The sequence below is a fragment of the Mercenaria mercenaria genome, chromosome 2 (assembly GCF_021730395.1).
Source record: "Mercenaria mercenaria strain notata chromosome 2, MADL_Memer_1, whole genome shotgun sequence".
In the NCBI taxonomy this organism is placed as follows: domain Eukaryota; kingdom Metazoa; phylum Mollusca; class Bivalvia; order Venerida; family Veneridae; genus Mercenaria; species Mercenaria mercenaria.
The window spans coordinates 115,479,937-115,500,807 of NC_069362.1; the positions used below are offsets into that span (position 1 = coordinate 115,479,937).

At 34.2% G+C, this 20,871-nt stretch overlaps 2 protein-coding genes across 5 annotated transcripts in view; both read right to left on the reverse strand.

Moving 5' to 3' along the window:
• LOC123564980 (NFU1 iron-sulfur cluster scaffold homolog, mitochondrial-like) overlaps positions 1–8,246 on the reverse strand; it is a 32,643-nt gene extending 24,397 nt beyond the window's left edge. For both annotated transcript variants that reach the window (XM_045358947.2, XM_045358946.2), the window contains exon 1: positions 8,140–8,246. In XM_045358947.2, coding sequence (XP_045214882.2) covers positions 8,140–8,198 — 59 coding nt within the window. In that variant the 5' untranslated portion in view covers positions 8,199–8,246. The remainder of the gene's footprint in view (positions 1–8,139) is intronic.
• Positions 8,247–13,160: 4,914 nt separating this feature from the next.
• LOC123564979 (noggin-2-like) lies at positions 13,161–18,830 on the reverse strand. Of its 3 annotated transcripts, none has more exons than XM_045358944.2 (2): positions 18,690–18,830; positions 13,161–14,115 (listed from the first exon to the last, which is right to left on the reverse strand). In XM_045358944.2, the coding sequence occupies exons 1-2, from the start codon at positions 18,700–18,702 to the stop codon at positions 13,349–13,351; spliced, it is 780 nt and encodes a 259-aa protein (XP_045214879.2). In that variant the 5' UTR covers positions 18,703–18,830; the 3' UTR covers positions 13,161–13,348. The 3 variants fall into 3 exon arrangements, with proteins under 3 accessions (XP_045214879.2, XP_045214878.2, XP_045214880.2); XM_045358943.2 differs by having other exon boundaries at positions 18,571–18,711; XM_045358945.2 differs by lacking the exon at positions 18,690–18,830 and adding an exon at positions 17,742–17,999.
• Between the last annotated feature and the right edge of the window lie 2,041 nt (positions 18,831–20,871).

Below are 20,871 nucleotides of genomic sequence, written 5' to 3' on the forward strand. Positions count from 1 at the left end.
TTGAAAAATATGGCCTCTAGAGAGGTCAAAAGATTGTTCTAATTTTAGACCTACTGACCTAGTTTTTGACCGCAGTTGACCCAGTTTCAAACCTGACCTAGATATCATCAAGATGAAAATTCAGACCAACTTTCATACAGATCCCATGAAAAGTATGGCCTCTAGAGAGGTCACAAGGTTTTTTTATTATTTGACCTACTGACCTAGTTTTTTACGGCACGTGACCCAGTTTCAAACTTGACCTAGATATCATCAAGGTGAAAATTCTGACCAATTTTCATGAAGATCCATTCAAGGGTATGGCCTCTAGAGAGGTCACAAGGTTTTTCTATTTCAAGACCTACTGACCTAGTTTTTGATCGCAGTTGACCCAGTTTCAAGCTTGACCTATATATCATCAAGATAAACATTCAGACCAACTTTCATACAGATCCCATGAAAAATATGGCCTCTAGAGAGGTCACAACGTTTTTTCATTATTTGACCTACTGACCTACTTTTTGATGGCACGTGACCCACTTTCGAACTTGACTTAGATATCATCAAGATGAACATTCTGACCAACTTTTTATGGAGATCCATTCATAAGTATGGCCTCTAGAGAGGTCACAAGGTTTTTCTATTTTTAGACCTACTGACCTAGTTTTTGACCGCACATGACCCTGTTTCGAACTTGACCTAGATATCATCAAGATGAACATTCAGACCAACTTTCATACAGATCCCATGAAAAATATGGCCTTTAGAGAGGTCACAAGGTTTTTCTATTTCAAGACCTACTGACCTAGTTTTTGAAGGCACGTGACCCACTTTCGAACTTGACCTAGATATCATCAAGATGAACATTCAGACCAACTTTCATACAGATCCCATGAAAAATATGGCCTTTAGAGAGGTCACAAGGTTTTTCTATTATTTGACCTACTGACCTAGTTTTTGATGGCACGTGACCCACTTTCAAACTTCACCTAGATATCATCAAGGTGAACATTCTGACCAATTTTCATGAAGATCTCATGAAATATATGGCCTCTAGAGAGGTCACAAGGTTTTTCTATTTTTAGACCTACTGACCTAGTTTTTGACCGCACGTGACCCAGTTTCGAACTTGACCTAGATATCATCAAGATGAACATTTAGACCAACTTTCATACAGATCCCATGAAAAATATGGCCTTTAGAGAGGTCACAAGGTTTTTCTATTATTTGACCTACTGACCTGTTTTTTGACGGCACGTGACCCACTTTCGAACTTGACCTAGATATCATCAAAATGAACATTCAGACCAACTTTCATACAGATCCCATGAAAAATATGGCCTCTAGAGAGGTCACAAGGTTTTTCTATTATTTGACCTACTGACCTAGTTTTTGACGGCACGTGACCCAGTTTCGAACTTGACCTAGATATCATCAAGGTGAACATTCTGACCAACTTTCATAAAGATCCCATGAAAAATGTGACCCCTAGAGTGGTCACAAGCAAAAGTTTACGGACTGATGCACGCATGCACGCACGCACGCACGCACGCACGCACGGACGGACGACGGACGACGGACACCGCGCGATCACAAAAGCTCACCTTGTCACTTTGTGACAGGTGAGCTAAAAAACGACAGAAATTGTGTTCCTGGCTGGTTACATGTCAAATTACCCCACCCACTTTAAATGTGAATTTCTATAAAAGTAAGCCAAAACTGATAACAGTAACACTTGTGAATGAAACTTAATACATGTAGGTATATTGTCATAAAATATAGAGAAAATCAAAAACATTTTGCACAGACACCTAACTGGGACCCCCCCTTTGTCCAGAAAATGAAGTTTATCAAAAATTTAAGTATAAAAGAGGCATAATTCGGTCAAAAATACAAATCAGAGTTATGGGGATTGTTACCACACATGCAGATGATGATGATAAAGATACATTTTAAGTTTCAAGTCTTTATCCAAAGATTGCAAAAAAAGTTTAAGCACAAAAGGGGCATAATTATGTCAAAAACAATTAGAGTTATGGGGTATGTAGCCACACATGCAGATGATTATAAACAAATTCTTTTAATTTCAAGTCATTATCTTTTAAATACCAAAGATATGTCTATAAACGCAGCTTTCGAAAAAATTTAACATGAAAATAATTCCAAGTATAATTCCTTGGTGACCTTGACCTTGGGTATAATGGGCCAAGCCCCTGCACATACAAAAATGTACTTTGTTTGTATGCTGGACAATGTTTATGTGAACCTACAGTATGATATAAGCAAAAGTAACAAAGATATGACAGAAAAACAAAGGTTGTCGTAAAACTTTAACCTTAAAAATAACCTAAGTATAAGACCTTGGTGACCCTAACCTTGGGTATAATGGGCTCAGCCCTGACACATACTTTGTTTGTATACTGGACAATGTTTATGTGAAGTTACAGTAAGATATAAGCAATAGTAACAAAGATATGACAGAAAAACAAAGGTTGCCGAAAAAACTTTAACCAAGAAGGGTCACGCCGACGCTGGGGCAAGTAGTATAGTCCCCCTATTCTCTGAATAGTGGAGCTAATAAAAAGGGGAGAAAATGTGTAGGTTGCTGGGTAGCTCAGTCGGTAGAGCATCTGAACAGTATTCTGAAGCCCCTGGTTCGAGTCCCTGTCTGGCTGCACATTTTTCTCACCCTGCGACATAAGGTCCTTTTGGAGGGTCTGGTGGTCTTGTTATGTTAAATTTGTATGGTGCACTAAAGGAGACAGTCATCAGCGAATAATCTGACCTGTAATTTGACAGTATCAGGGAGGTCGTTTAAATGGCATAGGAAGAGAAAAGGTCCCTGTACTGTTCCTTGGGGCATGCCTGAGTCCACAGTTACTGGATTTGAATACTCCCCTTCAACAAGGACTTGCATGTGACGCTTCATGAGGAAGTGTCTTAGCAAAATTCATTAATGGGACCATCTACATAGTGTTTCCTGCAGACTCTAAAAGGGGCATGGTGCTTCCCTTGAAAAGGGCACTTTCAACGCTCGGTTTGGCATTGAAAGCGCATTCATCCGAGTATGCTTGCCGGCATCATTTTACATATTATTTTCACATTGCATTTGAGAATCTTTCATATCTCATGGTAGATATTTTGTATTATTCTTTTGATAATGCCTACCATGTTGTGAAAGAGCTTTCCTTTCTTTTGTTCAAAGATGACACTGATGATTCATACTTCCAAACATTCTTATTCTGTTACCCTCATGAAGTGTTGGCTTGCATTTTCAGAGACAGATATCAGCTGATAATTAATATAAGCAACAAGTTTTATTGAACAACTTTAGTCAATCATCAAATATCATTTCACCATAATGATTGATTTATCTTAAGAGCATAGGCAGTTCATCAAATCTACATGTAATCAATGACTTTGTACCTATATCACTGATTAAACCAATTGTTCTTCATTGTCAGTAAGATTTAAGACAACAAACTGACATGGAAAGTTTAATTTTTCTAGTGTTTTGGGCATGCGAAAATGAAAGTAGAATGCGACGTAAAAAGTACATGCTGTGAAATTTGCTAGATTAGATTTTTTATTTTTTTATTTTATTTTTATTTTTACCACTCCCTCATTGCTCGGAAGTTTCTGCGATAAATACACTAGTTTGAATCAAAATAACTGACTATGAATCTGTTTTTCCATCTAATCATACAGTATTCAGTAATATAAACATAAATGTGGATACCTACAGTTCATTGTAAAACTCGAAATTGCGGCTTGCTTGACGCTTGCGGCCGTGCACTTTCAACTTACGAAAACAAAATAGGGCCTTGCATTTTTTGTTCATTCATTTAAATCTCGATAAGTTTTTATAATAAACTTTATCGCTAAGTTATCGGTTATTTTCATACTGATGTATGCTTTCAAATTTTCAAGATGGCGGCAACTTCTGCATCGGCGCGTCATGTGCTTGGAAAGTACGACTTCGTATTATAAATTATAAATCAAGACATTGGTCGATTTTAAAGAATTTTGTATCATTCTGTTAAAAGCTTAAACGTTTATCTAATTATTTTTATAAATGGAATCCTTAAAGGAATTAAAATAAATCTTGTAAATAAAACTGATATAAAATATTTCGAGTCTGGTCAATTTTCATGGGTTGGTCGGTGAACATTCAAATATTTAATTTCTAAAGGCCTAATGAGCGCATCGAAAATGTGCGACAATCAATCTACATTTTAAATGATTACAATCTTTTAAAATAATTATCGTTTAACTGACTGTTCTCAATCATCTCTTCCATGAAAGGCTACATGTAGCTTCACTGCCGACATGCTAAAAACAACAAATTTTCATCTATTGTTCCCAATTAAAGTATCATAAAACAGTAACTGATTGCATAATCCTGTCAGTTCTTAATCAGGGTCGCGTGTCGGCCTGCTGATCAAAGCTGCTAATTGACGGTACAATACACGGAACATGTCCCGCGAACACTGGCTATCCTGGCTGGTTTTGAAAGGGCAGGATAAATACACAAGCCTGATAAAATAAAAGGGCACATGGCGCAAACGGGCAGTTTGAAGGGCAGCATGGCAGTACTTCAAAAGGGGCATGGTGCTGCGCAATGTTAAAAAGGCCTGCAGGAAACACTACTACACAATACATTGTTTGCCATAATGGCAGCTTTTATCAAATTTGTGTATTTCTTAGGACTGAAGAATTGAAAAAATAAACTTAATATGCTTTTAGTATTTTAGACTTATACTGCTTGAGTAATTAATAATGGTGACTAACGGAAATTGCTGCTTAACTTTCATATTAATGAGTCTGCAAAGAAGCATTTAAATTGAAAATTGTGGGTCATTTGGTGAGTATATATGTAATGAATTTCAAATAGGAGAAAAAAGGTCAAATCACGTCGAACAGTCAACAAGGCGGCTATATTCATAATTTTAACATGTCCAAAACATTGTGGATTGATACTTATTTCACTTTGTTATTGATTACATTTTACTCGGACTTTATCAAAGACACCCTGTGTAAAATCTGTAGTAAAATACCACAGACTCTACCGGGGATCGAACCCCGGACCTCGTGATCTGAAGGTGGACACTCTAACCACGTCGCTAAAGGGTTAACCCAACAGCAAGGCTGTTGGAATTGGCCTTATATACCTACAACCACTACACTCCTCTCCTCTCTAACATTGAAGGACCAGGCATCAACTGAACCTTCTATCAATATCTAGCCCGAGGCATCAACTGAACCTCATATCAGTTTCTAGCCTGAGGCATCAGCTGAACCTCCCATCAGTTTCTTGCCAGAGACATCAACTGAACCTCCCATCAGTTTCTAGCCTGAGACATCAACTGAACCTCCTATCAGTTTCTAGCCAAAGGCATCAACTGAACCTCCTATCAGTTTCTAGCCCGAGGCATCAACTGAACCTACTAAAAGTACTATCAGTTTCTAGCCTCATCCAAATGCATGAATCTGTCAAACATCCTCGTCGCCATTGTAGTAAAATACCACAGACTCTACCGGGGATCGAACCCCGGACCTCGTGATCTGAAGGCGGACACTCTAACCATGTCGCTAAAGGGTTAACCCAACAGCAAGGTTGTTGGAATTGGCCTTATATACCTACAACCACTACAAATCTCAAACTTTTAACTAAAATAAAAGTATTAAATCAATATAATATTTCAATGAAACTTCAAAGTTTTGTTGTTTGTAGCATCATCTGGAGCATGTGCATTGAAAAAACTTAATTTGATTTCTAATATAGTGTGATTGATCAGGTCGGATATCCGGGCACTTCAGCGTATCGCGTTGCGTAGCAACAAGCGGAGGTGACAGCAAACGCTAAATTGTAATTGAAAAGCGTTTCATGTTTCACTAGTGCTGGTTGTTTTTCTTTGCTTAAAGTAAAATTTTGGGCAATATTAATAAGTCAGTGAATTTATAATGTAGCATGATGTTCCAGAAATCACTCCCGAGAAAGAAACCTTTCTTTTTTAGGTTTCAGACGTGATATTCATCATTGATCCGTGTAAGTTGCAAGGTCTCATATTTGTGACGGACTGGATGAAAATTATAATTTAAAAAATCGGAGGTCTTTTTAAAGTAAATAAAACAGAAAATCTATTTCATCTAATTAGGTTTCTCCATTCGTTTCACTTTTCTCGTTCTATTTAGTAGCCTGCCATTAAAATACTGTGGTGTCAAAAGTGATTCAGTCACTCCAAATTTAATCAAATCAACACCTCTTACCTAAATTCTCATTCGTATGAAATTTAATGAGAGGTGTCATAATTTAAAGCTTAATAGCACATTATGCGTAAATACTGGAGAAGGGATTTTTTTTCTCCCTCGAAGGGTATCAGGATCACAATAGCATTTATAACACAAAGCGGTTTTTTATATGTTACAATTGTTTTAAATGTAATATGACATCTAGAGCTACTGTGTTACACGCGGAGATAAAATGATATATATAATAACGGCATGCTAGTTTCTTTTTTACGAAAAGCCAGGACGTATCAATAAATTGATGACTTCCAATTACGAAAATACTAAAAAAAAATACTGATCTCTGTTTTGTCAATTATTTAAAACTGAGAACGATAATTTGCACGCTTTGTCTAGAATAATGTTAGTCATATCTTGTAGTTTTCAATATCCATTTTTTTTTGTTAATTGTTAGACTGTCACAATTGACTGCTTCCACATACCACAAAATTAAAGCATTCATTCCAGTCATAAATCACTATGGAAACCAATCAGTATGTGGTATATTGATGAAAATCAGTTTTGACCAGTTCGTAATGACTATCGCTTATTAATAGATTGATTTCCTGTTTGTTTTATCCCTCTGATGTACCCCTTCGTGGCCTTATGGTAATTTCCTGTCTTATCCGTTTGATGTATGCCTTCAGGGTCTTATGATATTTGGAAGATGCACATTATTGTTATTTGCCTGTCAATTGACAAAGGGATTAATAGAGCTACTACATAAAAAAACTTCAACCAATACACATGCCCGAACATTTAGTTCATTTGAAACTTTAAAATTAATTCACCAAACTATTTTTTGGCTGGAAGGACATTTCTTCAAAAAAAAAAATGTCTGCAATAAGATTACATATAGAATAAAGTATAAGTTTTCAACTTCATTTAAATGACTTTCATACTTAATGTACTTCGACATTATAGCATTTTACATTAACTAAATAAAATATATCGCACAAAGTACATTTCAGAAAATGGCAACAATATAATTATTTCAGAGCAAATCAGCTTATTTAAAAAAGACATAAAAATATCAGAAAATTAATTTACTATTTGTTTGATCTGTTCTTTCTTAAAAAGAAAAAAAAAATTCAAGACACTTGAAAGATGAAAGAAACAACTGCTACGATTTCAAGCAAAGAAGTTGAATAAAAAAATGTTTTGTTCTCAGATATTTAGTTTAGATTAATATATATATAGCAAACTGAGAAAATGTTGAATAAGCTTGGGAACTTGTTTTAATTATATCTGATCCGTAGCGCCGAAGAGCAGACAACACATAATCTGTCACTTTTTCCAGACCGATTTAAAATGCCACAAAATCAATTATCACAAAAAACCCTACTTTTTTTTGAAAAATATATAGATTGTACCATAGCGTAAGGACTGCAGATGATAAAAAATATGACTCTTGATTTGTTTTATTTGAGAATTAAAACATCACAACCCACATCGCTAGTTAATTCGCTACGAATTGCGAGGTCCTGCTTTCACCTCCAAGGTAATTTGCATAATCGATTGCTCCGGATGTGACGTCACGCCAACCTGATCAATATTTATTTCAAAAGTCACTATATGTTCATTGTAAATATACTTCGTTATACCCAAGTAGAAACTGGCAGGTACTTGAAAATGCAGCCCTCTGATTGGTCAGTTAGAACCCCTAATGTGCTGTGATGTCATGATAAAGTTATTAATGCCCAGCCACAGAGTATCTGTGTTATCGCGTAAACTGATGACACAAGTGAAAAGGTCATTCAAAGTTGCGTTTGTTTTGCTAATTTATGAAATGTCATAACAAGCAAATAGGTTGATTGATGAGAAACTGTCTGATCTTCAATATGTGTCTTTGTTTACTTCACAGGCTCTCACCATAATCTTAAATTTGTGTTTATCCTCGTTAAAATACGCAAAATTCCACTGGAAGCCATTTTGTTTTTCAGTTGTTGTTGTTGTGATAGGCCAGACGCTGCTATAGATTTTCCCCAGAGCTGATGACTCTCTGATCATAGAGGTCTCATTTCCCCTATTAGATACTCTTCTTAACACAAAACACGTACTATATGGACACAGCTGATCTTTCGTATTGGAAAGTTTTCATACGTTTTTTCTTTAGAATCGGAGGCTAGGATCACGGTACCGTAATCGTAGCCACTGCCTTTTTTTCAAAGTCGATCAATACTGAAGTTAACCTCGAAAAAATCAGCTTCAGAAATGTTTGGGTATCCGATCAACAAAGTTTATAAGCAAGTTCTATATAACTGTGATATTAAAATATATCAAATATTGATACCTGGTAAGCTCATATAATTTTGGTATATCAGTTGAAAGTGTATTGCCTACTGAAAAAGAAAACATAAATTACATGACGAAAATATGTTACAGAATTTTTATTTTTTTACTTTATAATCTTCAATGATACTTCAATAGAAATCCAGTTATTACAATGTACGATTTATCATTTCACAGTAAAAAACATGAATGTAATGATCCTTGCATATTATTTATGATCATCTTATTTACTAATTCTTGTTTAGCAGACACAACTCGATCTTTCAAATGATACCAAAAAGACATGAGATCACCAGGCATCAAAATGTTACCTATTTGTGGATTGGATACCTTAAATTAACTTTCATCCATTTTTCTTTTGATCTGACGTAAAATAAATATGCAGCAACATCTGAAGACGAGTTATACACACAAGTTTGCAACCAGTCGAAAGCTAGTATCCAATAACATTAAATCGTTCTTGGGACTGGGTCATGGTTATAGATGCATGGTAATACCCTTCTTTTGATTTCTACTAATGTTAAATAAACGGAGCATTTCTAATTAGCAAAGTGTATAATGATTTTTAAGGTGCATTGCTTCTGATAAGTTTTGAAAAATGATTTTAAAATGATTTTTTTGAGACATAATTTAACTAAAACTCAAGTAGGTATAATAAATTCAAAATGCAGCCCTATCAAACCATAACTGTATTAAATAGTTTATATCTTCTTATGGCCGTATACAAGCTATGTTTCAAACCAAGCACGTTTCGGCAAATTAGCACGATCGAACTTCTAGACCTAAACGAGCTTACAGTTTGGAGACTCCTGCAAATATGAGCATACGACGCAAGCATGAGTTATTATAATTATCCTTTCCAGAACCCAACTAGGTCCAAACCTAAACACTAGCTTGAAACAAAATATATAGTTTAGTTTTAGTTTTTAGTTTAGTTTTATTTTATTTATTCCATAAGGCTATTAGCCCATCATGGCATAACAAGCATACATACAGATATGACGAACAGTGAAAACATATATATAATTACATACACTTCAATGTGGAGAAGGTCTGACACATATTTTTTGCAACCTTTTCATTTAACATAAATGATTTAGATTATGTTAATACAATATTTCTTTTAATGTATCAACTACACTTGTATATAAAATATTGATATAGTAGATACATCCATTCTGATAAAATTTAAGGAATTATACATCTATAAATTCTGCATTTCTTAGTGAAAATTAACAATTATGCAGTTGCATAACATTTACATTGTCAAACGATAAACACATTAATATACATATGCACACACAAAAAAAAACACTAACTGTGGCTAAGCGACCGATCTTATCGAAACGAAACGTAAGAAAGGCTACTTATTTTAACATCAGTATACTATATCCACAAATTTATCAATCTTACAAAAACATACATGCAAGACAGATACAATGGATAAACTTCTTCAAAACACATAAAGTGAAGATAATGAAATAGCCTCAGAATGATTGACTTAAAGATAGTTATTTTCTTTTATACAAAAACGTGATTGTAGTGAAATCTTATTCATGTCTAAAATTTTTATTCACGTGTACCATATAACCTGTCGTTTCTTCGTTGAAATGCTTTATATACATAAATTCCTAGTTTTCTTATATATATGGTATTCTTTAGCGTTAACAACTCACTAAATTTGAACATATTTGGATGTTTCCAATACCTTTTATGTATGTAAAGTTTCCTTAAATCAGAGTAGATTGAACATTCAAGTATGAAATGATATTCATCTTCTAGCTTATTACATATTACACATTTTCTATCATTCACTGGGATTCTTACTGGTCTCAAATTGCTACCTCCAACTTGAAACCAAACAGCGTTTAGCCTGTTTCAAAACTCGTCTCGGGGTCTCCGTGGCCGAGTGGTTATGGTCGCTGACTTCGAATCACTTGCCCCTCACCAATGTAGGTTACAGCCTCACTCGAGGCATTGAATTCTTAGTATGAAAAAGCCATCCAGCTAGCTTACGGAAGGTCGGTGGTTCCCGCTCGTGATGAAATAATACGCGGAGGGGCACCTGGGGTCTTCCTCCACCATCAAAGCTTGAGAGTCGCTATATGACCTTAAATTGTGTCGGTGCGACGTTAAACTAAACCAGACAAACAAACAAAACTCGTCTCAAATACAACCAAGGATAAGCACTATATAAACTTAATCCATCAGCTTAAACATATCGACCGACAGAATAAGACTGATGTCAAGAGGATCTAGCAGAAGCGACAAATATGAGGGAACCTCAACTAAAACAAATTCACAAACGTCCCAGTTATGATTATGGCTGAATTATTTTCTTTCTTAATTAAAACTCTCTTCAATATTCTCTCTTGGAATTCTGTTGACAATCTGACCAAACATTCTTGCACACCGGACTTGCGTTTCATGTGATTTTACTCATGCCGACAAAAATCCATCTGGTTTCTTTAATGCCAAAAAATCATATAACTTGATAGTTTTATCAAATGTATTTTCAAAATCTCATGTGGCTTTACTATTATCAATATTGAATGTGTGGTTAAGTTTTAGTTGACGAACTCTGTCACAAACACTTTGCATCTAAGCACTTTAATTCGTCACAAGATACTACTATACTGCATGTTTACATAATAATATCTTTTTACTCTTATGAATGAGCGAAAATCAAACTTTCAATTGATATGCGTTACGAAAATGTCATTAGTTATTCGAATTTTCTTCAGTTACATTTTTTTTGTATATAAGCTTTAGTACAGAACTTTTTTGGGTGAGTATATATATTCATTACCTGTTTAAAAACATTTTTTCTATGGAAGAAATTCTATGATCCATATACACACATTAACGGTAAAACAGAAAAAGTGGAAACTCTATAGGTATCCAAACACATCAAAATGAAATTGTTGCAGGCTCGGTTTGATTGAGTCTATTCATGGACTGCATGCTACACGGTCCAATGCCCTCTAGCCCCGTGTTGAGCAGAACTCAACATTTGCGCATGTTACGAGTGCCAAAAAATCAACACAAAACAATGTAAAGACATCCACAGATATGTTCATATGACGGTGTATATTGTACCTTCAGTGATACACAGAGATCAATTCCAAGCAAAGCGGCGCCTAGGGTTCCCAGTTAAAATAACGAGCTAGCCCTAAACGAAAAAGCCAATGAGTAGCACTAAACAAACTGGAATTTAGGAAGGGGATCTGAAGATATGGAGCTTGCATATAGCAGTTACTGCCTAAAGGCAAAATTAAAAAGCACCATAAATAAAGGATAAAACTGTTGTACTTTTTATATGGAGCGGAAATGTAAGCATTAAATCGCCAGATAAAACCATTAAAAGTGGTTATAATTGCTGGCTTCGAATCATTGACCCCTCATCGCAGCTGGTTCGAAATCTCGCTGGAGATGTAGAATCCTTCATGTGAGGAAGCCATTCAGCTGGCGTACAGAAGCTCGGTGGTTCTACCTAGGGGTCCGCTCATGCCTGCAGTGATAGCTGGAAGGGCACTTGAGGTATTCCGCTACCATCAAAAGCTGGAAAACTCGCCGCATTACCTTATATGTGTCGGCGTGACTCTATAACAAACAATAGACAGGAATAGAGATAGTGTTGTTATAAAATCTTGTTTAAATCAAATTGAAGGACTAAAATTCTTTTTCCGGAGTTCATGCGAAATTAACGGTAAAATATGATCGGCAAATCCACCAACTGCGTTAGTGATTCCTGGTTAAGTTACCAATCATATTCTGACGTTCATTTCGCATGAACTCCAAAAAAAATCATTTCTAATATTTACATTATATTTCCTTTTCATCTTTCAACAGACAGCATTTACTTTGTTGTATTTAACACTATTATCTGCTTTTCGGTTATTGTATTCACCAGCCAGAACAACTGCGACGTCATCTAAGGACTACACGCTGACGTCGTTAAGGATGTACGAGCGTATTTTCATGTTATCCGCCATTTGGAAAAATGTTTTTTCGAATATTTCTTTCTAACAGAAGTTTTGCCAAAAATTAATGCTAAATAATCAAAATATGGCTAATAACGTACCATTTTACCAAACAGATTCTACTTATTGCTGAATTTTTTTCACCCTTTATTTTGGCTGGCATTTGCCTAAATTTATGTAAGATGTACAATAAGGTAGGGGTCGGTAATTTTAAATATCTATGAAAGTAGATCAGGTTTGGTTCTGATATTTTTCCGCTGATATATATAATGATAAGCTTTATCTGAAATAAAAGTTTTCATCATAGCACTTTATATTTTCAAGGAAATATAAAAAAAATCGATACTGCATCCTCAAAATAGCAGCATGTCATCACTAAGGGCTTTATTGTAACATTGACGTCTTTCATTTCGTGGTTCATAAAACTAAACGTCAGAATTTTCAATGGAAAATGAGTAGGGAGAATGTAAATATTCATATAAATTTTTACATTCTTTTATAAATCTTCGCCTGAACCGTTGGAAAGGCATATCTACCTTATGTGAATATATGTATATAAAAATTACATATCCGAGAAATATCTACAAAGATGCAGTCAACCATAAGATTTAACCGAAGTCATATCTAAATTTATTTATATAAAACAAAATAGAACAGATAATTGGAACAATCAAGCAAAATTGGCGATAATAACAAAATGGCACCTTTAAAAAACAACAACAACAAAGATCTGTTATTAAGACTGTACAGTAGTACGCATTAAATATGCACATAACAATTTTACTTTTGTTGTGTCAACCAATTGTTTAACAAGAGCATCCGCACTTAGCTGTCACTTCATATGGTATTTTCTTCCATCTGCATTTTAGCTTCTTTCCAATTACTCCACTAGTACTCCTTATATTTCTTCGTGTTTTTCTTTTGATTTCTTTTGTTCTATTATCTTTGTTGGTTTTTCCGATAACTTTGGTCTTTGTCTGTTTCCGCCGGATACATCTCCAGTGCAACAAACGTAAAGTTTTATTTTCTGAAGCCTGGCAGTGCATTCCTGAAGGCCAGGAGCATGAGCCGCTTGAAACACATATCCCAGATTTCACATAACGGGGCCAAAACAAGTTCCCTAATTCTTCCCATTCAAAATTTGTGTGACAAGTGGACATTCGTTGCATAAAAGTTTTAATTATTTCTTGTGTTTGGTTGCTGAGTCCCATATCAACGGCATGCATCTTAACCAATTGATCCAATCTTAATTTTGCCAGACTGTCTTCGATTTTGTTCCCGTAAAGAGGAAATGTATCAGGAACATAGTTAGATATTTTTGGTATTTCCGTAGACATCCATTCAGAGTTAAAATCTTTACCGAGCTTTCTTAAAAGTCTCTTGGATTTCAGATGTTTGCCATGTGGCATATAGTGCCTCATAACAGGGAATGAAAATTGTTTCTTTATTAGAGTACTAGTACTGTCGTCTCTATCTTGGATATAAATGCCCAATGCCGCCTGTATCAACAATACCAGTGAGAAAACTAGGTGAATATACAAATCCATTCCTGTGACAAGAGTTCGGACTTCAGCTGAAAAAGAAAAAAAAAGATCTTTTACATTAAAGTAATGTAAACCAGTGACATTTTGTCCACGTTTCCATGCCCACAAATACCTTTTATGACTTTCTTGGAGTAGGTAAACTGATTTGGAATTTAAATCTTGAACGGTGAATTAATATTTTCAAAGAACATTATAAATATAACGAATCTGCAACAATCAATTCCTACTAAATAATTAACGGTCCGTTTTTAGTAAACGACACATGCATATTTATCTTCGCTGTTACGTTCCATTTTGGTAACGATTATAATATCTGTTTCTGTCGCTTGTTGATTGCTTTCAACTCTGCTTAAAAGTATTCCTACTATACTGGCTTAAAGCTTATTTGATACATCAGCCTTCATGTATGATATCGAAGCAGGGTATGCCTCAGATTCGCTCGTCCATAAAATTGTTCCTTAAATCGTTTAAGATATCTACCGAATCGATCTTCTTTTTTATGTTCACGTCAGAGAACAATGAAACTGACCGCCATGCCTGTTAGTTAGTAGGTAGACAGACACTAAATAAAGAAATGGTGGGGAAAATATGATGTCGCACAATGGTTCGATTAGTTCTCAGTCTTTTTTTGTTCTGTAGGTATTCTTCCATAATTTCATTGCAATTTTGTTGCTGAAATCATGACGGACGTAAGCTTGACATTTAGGGAGCGTTTCCATCAGTAAAATAATAGCATTACAGTATTTAACGTGCAATTTGTCATCGAAACTTAAGTCTTACACCGCTGAATTTATAGTTTGCTTGTTTGGCTGCAAATATTTATCTTGAATCAAACATAGTCCACATTTTCCTTTTGATCTTTATTCAGCAAGTTTTAGACATTTTAGATTGGTCCGGATATGAAATCTGTAGCCATTTAAGTTTCGCAAGTTTATACACGATAGATAAGATCGGCTGTTTAGAGTAGTTGCATTTCATGAAAAAAATATGTTCTAACTAAACGTAAAAAAGCGAGATTTAAAAATTGAACATTCGATTCAAACTAGAGATCCGACGGTTATATTTGTTTTGAAACTTGAACATTAGATACCACCGTACATCTCTTAAATTCAAACTAAATAGTAATAAAAATGTTTAATACGATTTTAAAATGCTGCCCTTTGACTGAATCTGAGTCAAAATTGGAAACCAAACTTAGCATATAAATGTGCAATTTTCGTATCTAATTAAAATTCTTTAAATACTTACCGCGGGAGTAATGTTTATTTTGTCTAAGGTTCAAGAAATGTTTATAAAACATAATGTTACGATATCTTGATAACTGCAAGTTTTCTGGTAAACTATCTTCTCTATAAAATCATTCCTGTTAGGTTTTAGCAAAAACTCAATATTTTTTCTGTTATTTTTTTTAAAACCCATTTCAGGATTTCCTTTTAATTTGGTCATATTGCTGAAACTAATACATGCGGATGCATTTAATTCAAAAAATGATAAGAAGAACTTGTAGCATTTTAAAGTAATTTATTTAGTGGTAAAATGTATCTTCTTTGGAAAATCTCTGTCTATATAGTTTTAGTGCACGAAAAGTTTGAGGGATGGTGAAAAATTGTAAAACTTTATAGTCTATAGATTTTATCCCAATTTGATGTTTTGAAATTATTCAAATTGTAAACTTGAAAGATATGACAAAAAAAAGTAATAAATACAGCAATTATCGAAGTTCATGTAGCAAGATAGCCGAAATTTAGCTTAATATGGAAATCATATGATGACTGTTAACATTACCTCATAGCATTTGAAGTATTTTATAGACATCGCGTTTTATATGTTCGAGTTCAGGACGTTAGGCAGATTAAATGGTCTGTGAAACTTGACAGTTTCATAGCATTACCTTCTTATTTTCGGCTTTAACCGTATCAGTTGGAGTGTATTATGTATTATGAAAAAATGAGTATGACAGAAATGAATGGTAACAAGGATCCATGAAATTCATAAAAGCAAATCTATAGTGGTTCATGCGCTTTGCATATTTTGTTTTGATTACTTGTATTGCTGCATATTTTGTTTTGATTACTTGTATTGCATTATAGCTGTTTATATTTCTTAATAAGACAGATTATAATAGTCTGTCACTGGATGTGGAAGCAGATACATATCCGGTTCGAGGGTAACTCTTTTGGAGGTAACTAGTACTTAACTGTCGAATGTTCCCAGCTGCATCAACAACCAGTGGTAGATTAATTTTCTTGCATACCGTACAGTACAAATTTATTATTATTATTTAAACAAAGCGCGGGAAATTATGTATCATTACGATTTTTTATGTAAAATATCTACCACAACGTACAAAAAGCAAATATCAAGAAATCGGATTTTTACCGAATTTTACATAAACTATTTATATAGCGCTAATCGATGGACGAATCGTTATTAAAATGCTGTTACATTCCAACAGCATGTCATTAAAATCGCGAAATTTATGTGGCATGGGGTGTCAGATATACGAGTATGTTTTACCCATCGGAAACGTGTCCCCTTATGCTAGAAATTCCCATCTGAAGCTTATTCTCCAACCGGTGGTAGATTATTTTTCTTTCGTACCGTATTGTACAAATTATAGAATAAATAAAACGGCACAATTTTTGCAGCGCGCAGCGTATTTAAACAAAGCGCGGGAAACTTAGGTCCGTACACAGCGCTTCGAGGAGTTTTGGTCTAGTTCTATCGAAGCGTAACGCAATGTCTTTTTACTTCACTTGACAACTTTACTTTGGAACAGCAGCTATAAAAAAATTTTCATGTTAATCGAATTGACTTTGTAATCAATGTCCTAATCATTATTTTGTCAATATAACAAGCACGAGGAGGGTGCCAGGTGGGTTGAAAACGTCAGTCCTTTGTGCAGGAAAGCATTTTGTAATATATAACCTATATTTTGACGTATCTGATATTAAACATTGCATTTAAATGTAAAGATTACATCCTGTGATGCAACATCTGCGTTTATGACATGCATTTACCGTTGCGTTAAATAATCATCATGTACAGATTGAATGCAATAGTAGTTAATTTCCGTTACACGGCTACAGTCTAGAACTAACAAGCGAGTATTGCCAACAATAAAAAAAAAAAAAAAAAGTATAGTTAAATAGCTTTACAATGCAACATCTGCGTTTATGACATGCATTTACCGTTGCGTTAAATAATCATCATGTACATATTGAATGCAATAGTAGTTAATTTCCGTTACACGGCTACAGTCTAGAACTAACAAGCGAGTATTGCCAACAATAAAAAAAAAAAAAAAACAAAGTATAGTTAAATAGCTTTACAATGCAACATCTGCGTTTATGACATGCATTTACCGTTGCGTTAAATAATCATCATTGTATAGACTGAATGCAATAGTGGTTAATTTCCGTTATGCGGCTACAGTCTAGAATTAATAAGTGATTATTGCTAACATTTAAAAAGCAAAATATATTTAAATATATCTGCAAAAGAATTCATTCATCACTCAATTTTGTTAAACAGTAACGTTAGAATTAACTAAAAATATTTTGTTCAATGCCAAAATAAATATCAGCTAACATTCATATAATCGGTAAAATAGTTTTTTTAGTCTTTTTTTTTTTAATTTAAAATGTATACTTACATGTTGGCAATTTGTTATCCGTTTAGAAGAAAGATGTCAATTTGAATAACTTTGTTATATCTAAACATTATTTAGCAAATATATCCATCCCCGGCCATTCTCCCAGCAAGAAATATTATTTTGAAATAAGCACGATAGTGCCGCGAAGTAAAAGCTCATTTGTTTTTATTACGCTATAAGATAGCTGATGCCATAATAAATCGGCACGTGTTTTCATCAAGTGGTAGAGATTTTCAATTAATTCTGCCAGACCAATCGCAGATTTATCCACTATCAGAGACGGTTTATGATTTGTTCTTCCAAGATTCTATCAAAGCATGTCTGAAATAATAGATCGGACTGTCGTCATTTCATAATTGATTTCTTAAAGACATAGACGTTTTTGATATATTTGCATTAAGGGATATTTCAGGGCTTTAATGAGGAATTTATGCATGCGCGCGTTAAATAAGCATAACATAAGTATTAAATAAAAGTCATTTACTACCAGCCTGGTAAAACATCAGGAAAATGCAAATATTGTATATATCCGACTGAGTTCGACTTTGCACGATTGTGACAATACTGATATATTTGCACTAATCATTTACCTGTAGGGGATATTTCAGGGATTTAATGAGGAATTTATGCGGGCGTTAAAGAAACATAATATAGGTATGACATAAAAATCATTTACTACCAAACTGGTAAGACACCAAGAAAATGTGAGATTCGTAAACATGGGCGGTCCCCACAAATATTTTACATATGCTACTGAGTCCTTTGAGACAATATAACCGTTGTCGCACTATATTTAATTACGAAAAAATCAACGTTTGTTTCTACTCACGTATTTTTATCCTTCGTGATACATTATTCTGTACATAGAACAAATTAACGACACAGCTGTGAATATTAATTACACGTCTTGATTTAAAACTCTTGTCGTCCATTATATAACACATTTACCTATGTATTTCATCACTTGCTACCTGTATTGCATCACCGTTTGGCATTACACCTGCTTGTACAACATCCTGAATGATAAATACAAGGTCAATACAAGCGTTTTACTTCGTTCCAATAGCTCATTCCAATTTTTTATTAACTGTACTGGCTGCACGTGCTGCCTTTCCCGTATTTATTTATTTTTTTTACTGATTTTGGATGTATTCTTCGCTGGCAATTATTAAAAGTTTTTTTTTTATCCAATGTTACAACGAATACTACATAAGTACATTTGTCATGAATTTTTTATTTTTTTTTTTATTTTTTTTAGTTTACGGCATTTAACAGTAGGGAAATGCATGTTTTTTGTGTTGTTTTTGTTTTTCGTGTTATAACATCTGCAAAATCCTAAGGGACTGGTGCCCGATCCCGGTAGGATGAGGGTACTAACATATCTCAATGCTTTCTGTATGGTATAATATGAAATAAACACATAAAAATAAATAAAAAATGAATATATTTTCAATCAATCACGTGGATAGTCCATAAAATGCGAGGAAATGTCAGCGCAGCGTTGTTTGATCACGTTGACGTCACTAACGGGATTTTTAATACGTTTACGCTTTCCCACGGAAAACGACAAAAAGCAGTTTTATGCCGCTAGAATACAGTAAGAGAAATCTGCCATAATGCAGATGTTATGATTTATGATAGCCCTGTAATGTTAACAAATATTCTTCAAGACACAATACATGGATGTACAAGGTTATATTATAAATCGCTCACGTGAGATAAATCACAAAACTGGCATTTGTGTAGGAATGGTGCATGTTTTTGTGTTATAACATCTGCAGAATCTCGAGGGATTGGTTGGTACACTCGTCCTCGACATTCTGCAGATGTTATAACACGAAAAACATGCGTTAACGGTATTCTAGCATGAAACATATAAAAAGCTAAAAAAATGAATATATTGTCCATTAACGTCATTAAAATGTTCTTGAAATGCGCGGGAATGTCAACGTTTTTTATCACGTTGACGTCATTTCTATTTCAATGGACGTAATACATTTTGGTTTGGCCATGGAACGCGCATGTAAAAAGGTGTGAGCGCGAGAATCCATATCTGGTAACACATGTTTACTCTTCTGTTAAAAGAGACAGAAAATCAGAAGTTTAGACAATGTATTTTGTTGTATTACAATGAAAATGTGCGATCTCTGTTTACACACGTTTACTCCTTGAAAACGACAAAAACAGTAGTATGCTCGAATACTCGGTAGATAGCCAGACGTCGAAGAATTTCTTGGTATCAATTTTTTTAACCTGCTTGTAGTTGCGGTGTTAATACAGTCTACATGTAAACAGATATTTTCACTACGGAAAAAGTATTCATTTCCCAGAAAATTGCCTTTAATACCGTTTTTGCATCAAATTATCATTTATATTCTATCAAGCTGGGACGAAAATTAGGTAATTAAAACTAATGCAAATATAATGGCTTTTGCAAATTAATAAATTGGATAAAAATCATTGAAATAATTTAATGGTATCTTAACACTATAAGTGTAATGAAAGTGTTAAATATCAAATTTTAATTTTGAGTAATGAAAACGTTACGAAGTTAATTCAATTTATCAAAATGATATATGTAATCATGAAGTGCTATGTTTTGAATAACAGCTGTTTGATATGTGTTCATATTTCTTATTTATTGATACGTTTAATGCGAATTTTGCAGTGATTTAATCTTTGAAACATCTTTAATAAGTCAAAAATTCATTAAAAATTAATTTCTGATGTCGTGTAACAAAACATTTACTAAAGGGTTTGACGGTCAATAGTTAAAGGTATTAGTCCTAGGTCCGTCGGACCTCCGGCAATAGTTTTAACTTTCGACCGGTAAGCCATTCAATAAGTGTATATTAGTACCATTATATTGCAAATACCTTACTAGTCTCCTAGGAAACTTTAACAACTTTAAAAAGTTTATATTTAAGATGAAAAAGGGTTTATAAAAAAGGCCAATTGTTTGTTTACACAGTGCTTACATTTAGCGGTGCCTCTGATATATACTTTTATCAAATGAAATACAATTTGAATACAAATTACATGAAATATAACTGCTTATCTGACTGTGACCTTTTGACGTCACATGAACTGTTTAGAAGAGATCGATTTTTGTGTATTGGATATTTCCCAT

What these genes read in the sequence shown, in the direction of transcription:
- LOC123564979 (XM_045358943.2), bottom strand. Translation starts at nt 18,685, where the DNA reads ATGTGTTATATAATGGACGACAAGAGTTTTAAATCAAGACGTGTAATT. An exon ending in ATCACGAAGGATAAAAATAC is followed by an intron (nt 14,116 to 18,570) that starts GTGAGTAGAAAC and finishes TTTCTTTTTCAG; the next exon opens with CTGAAGTCCGAACTCTTGTC.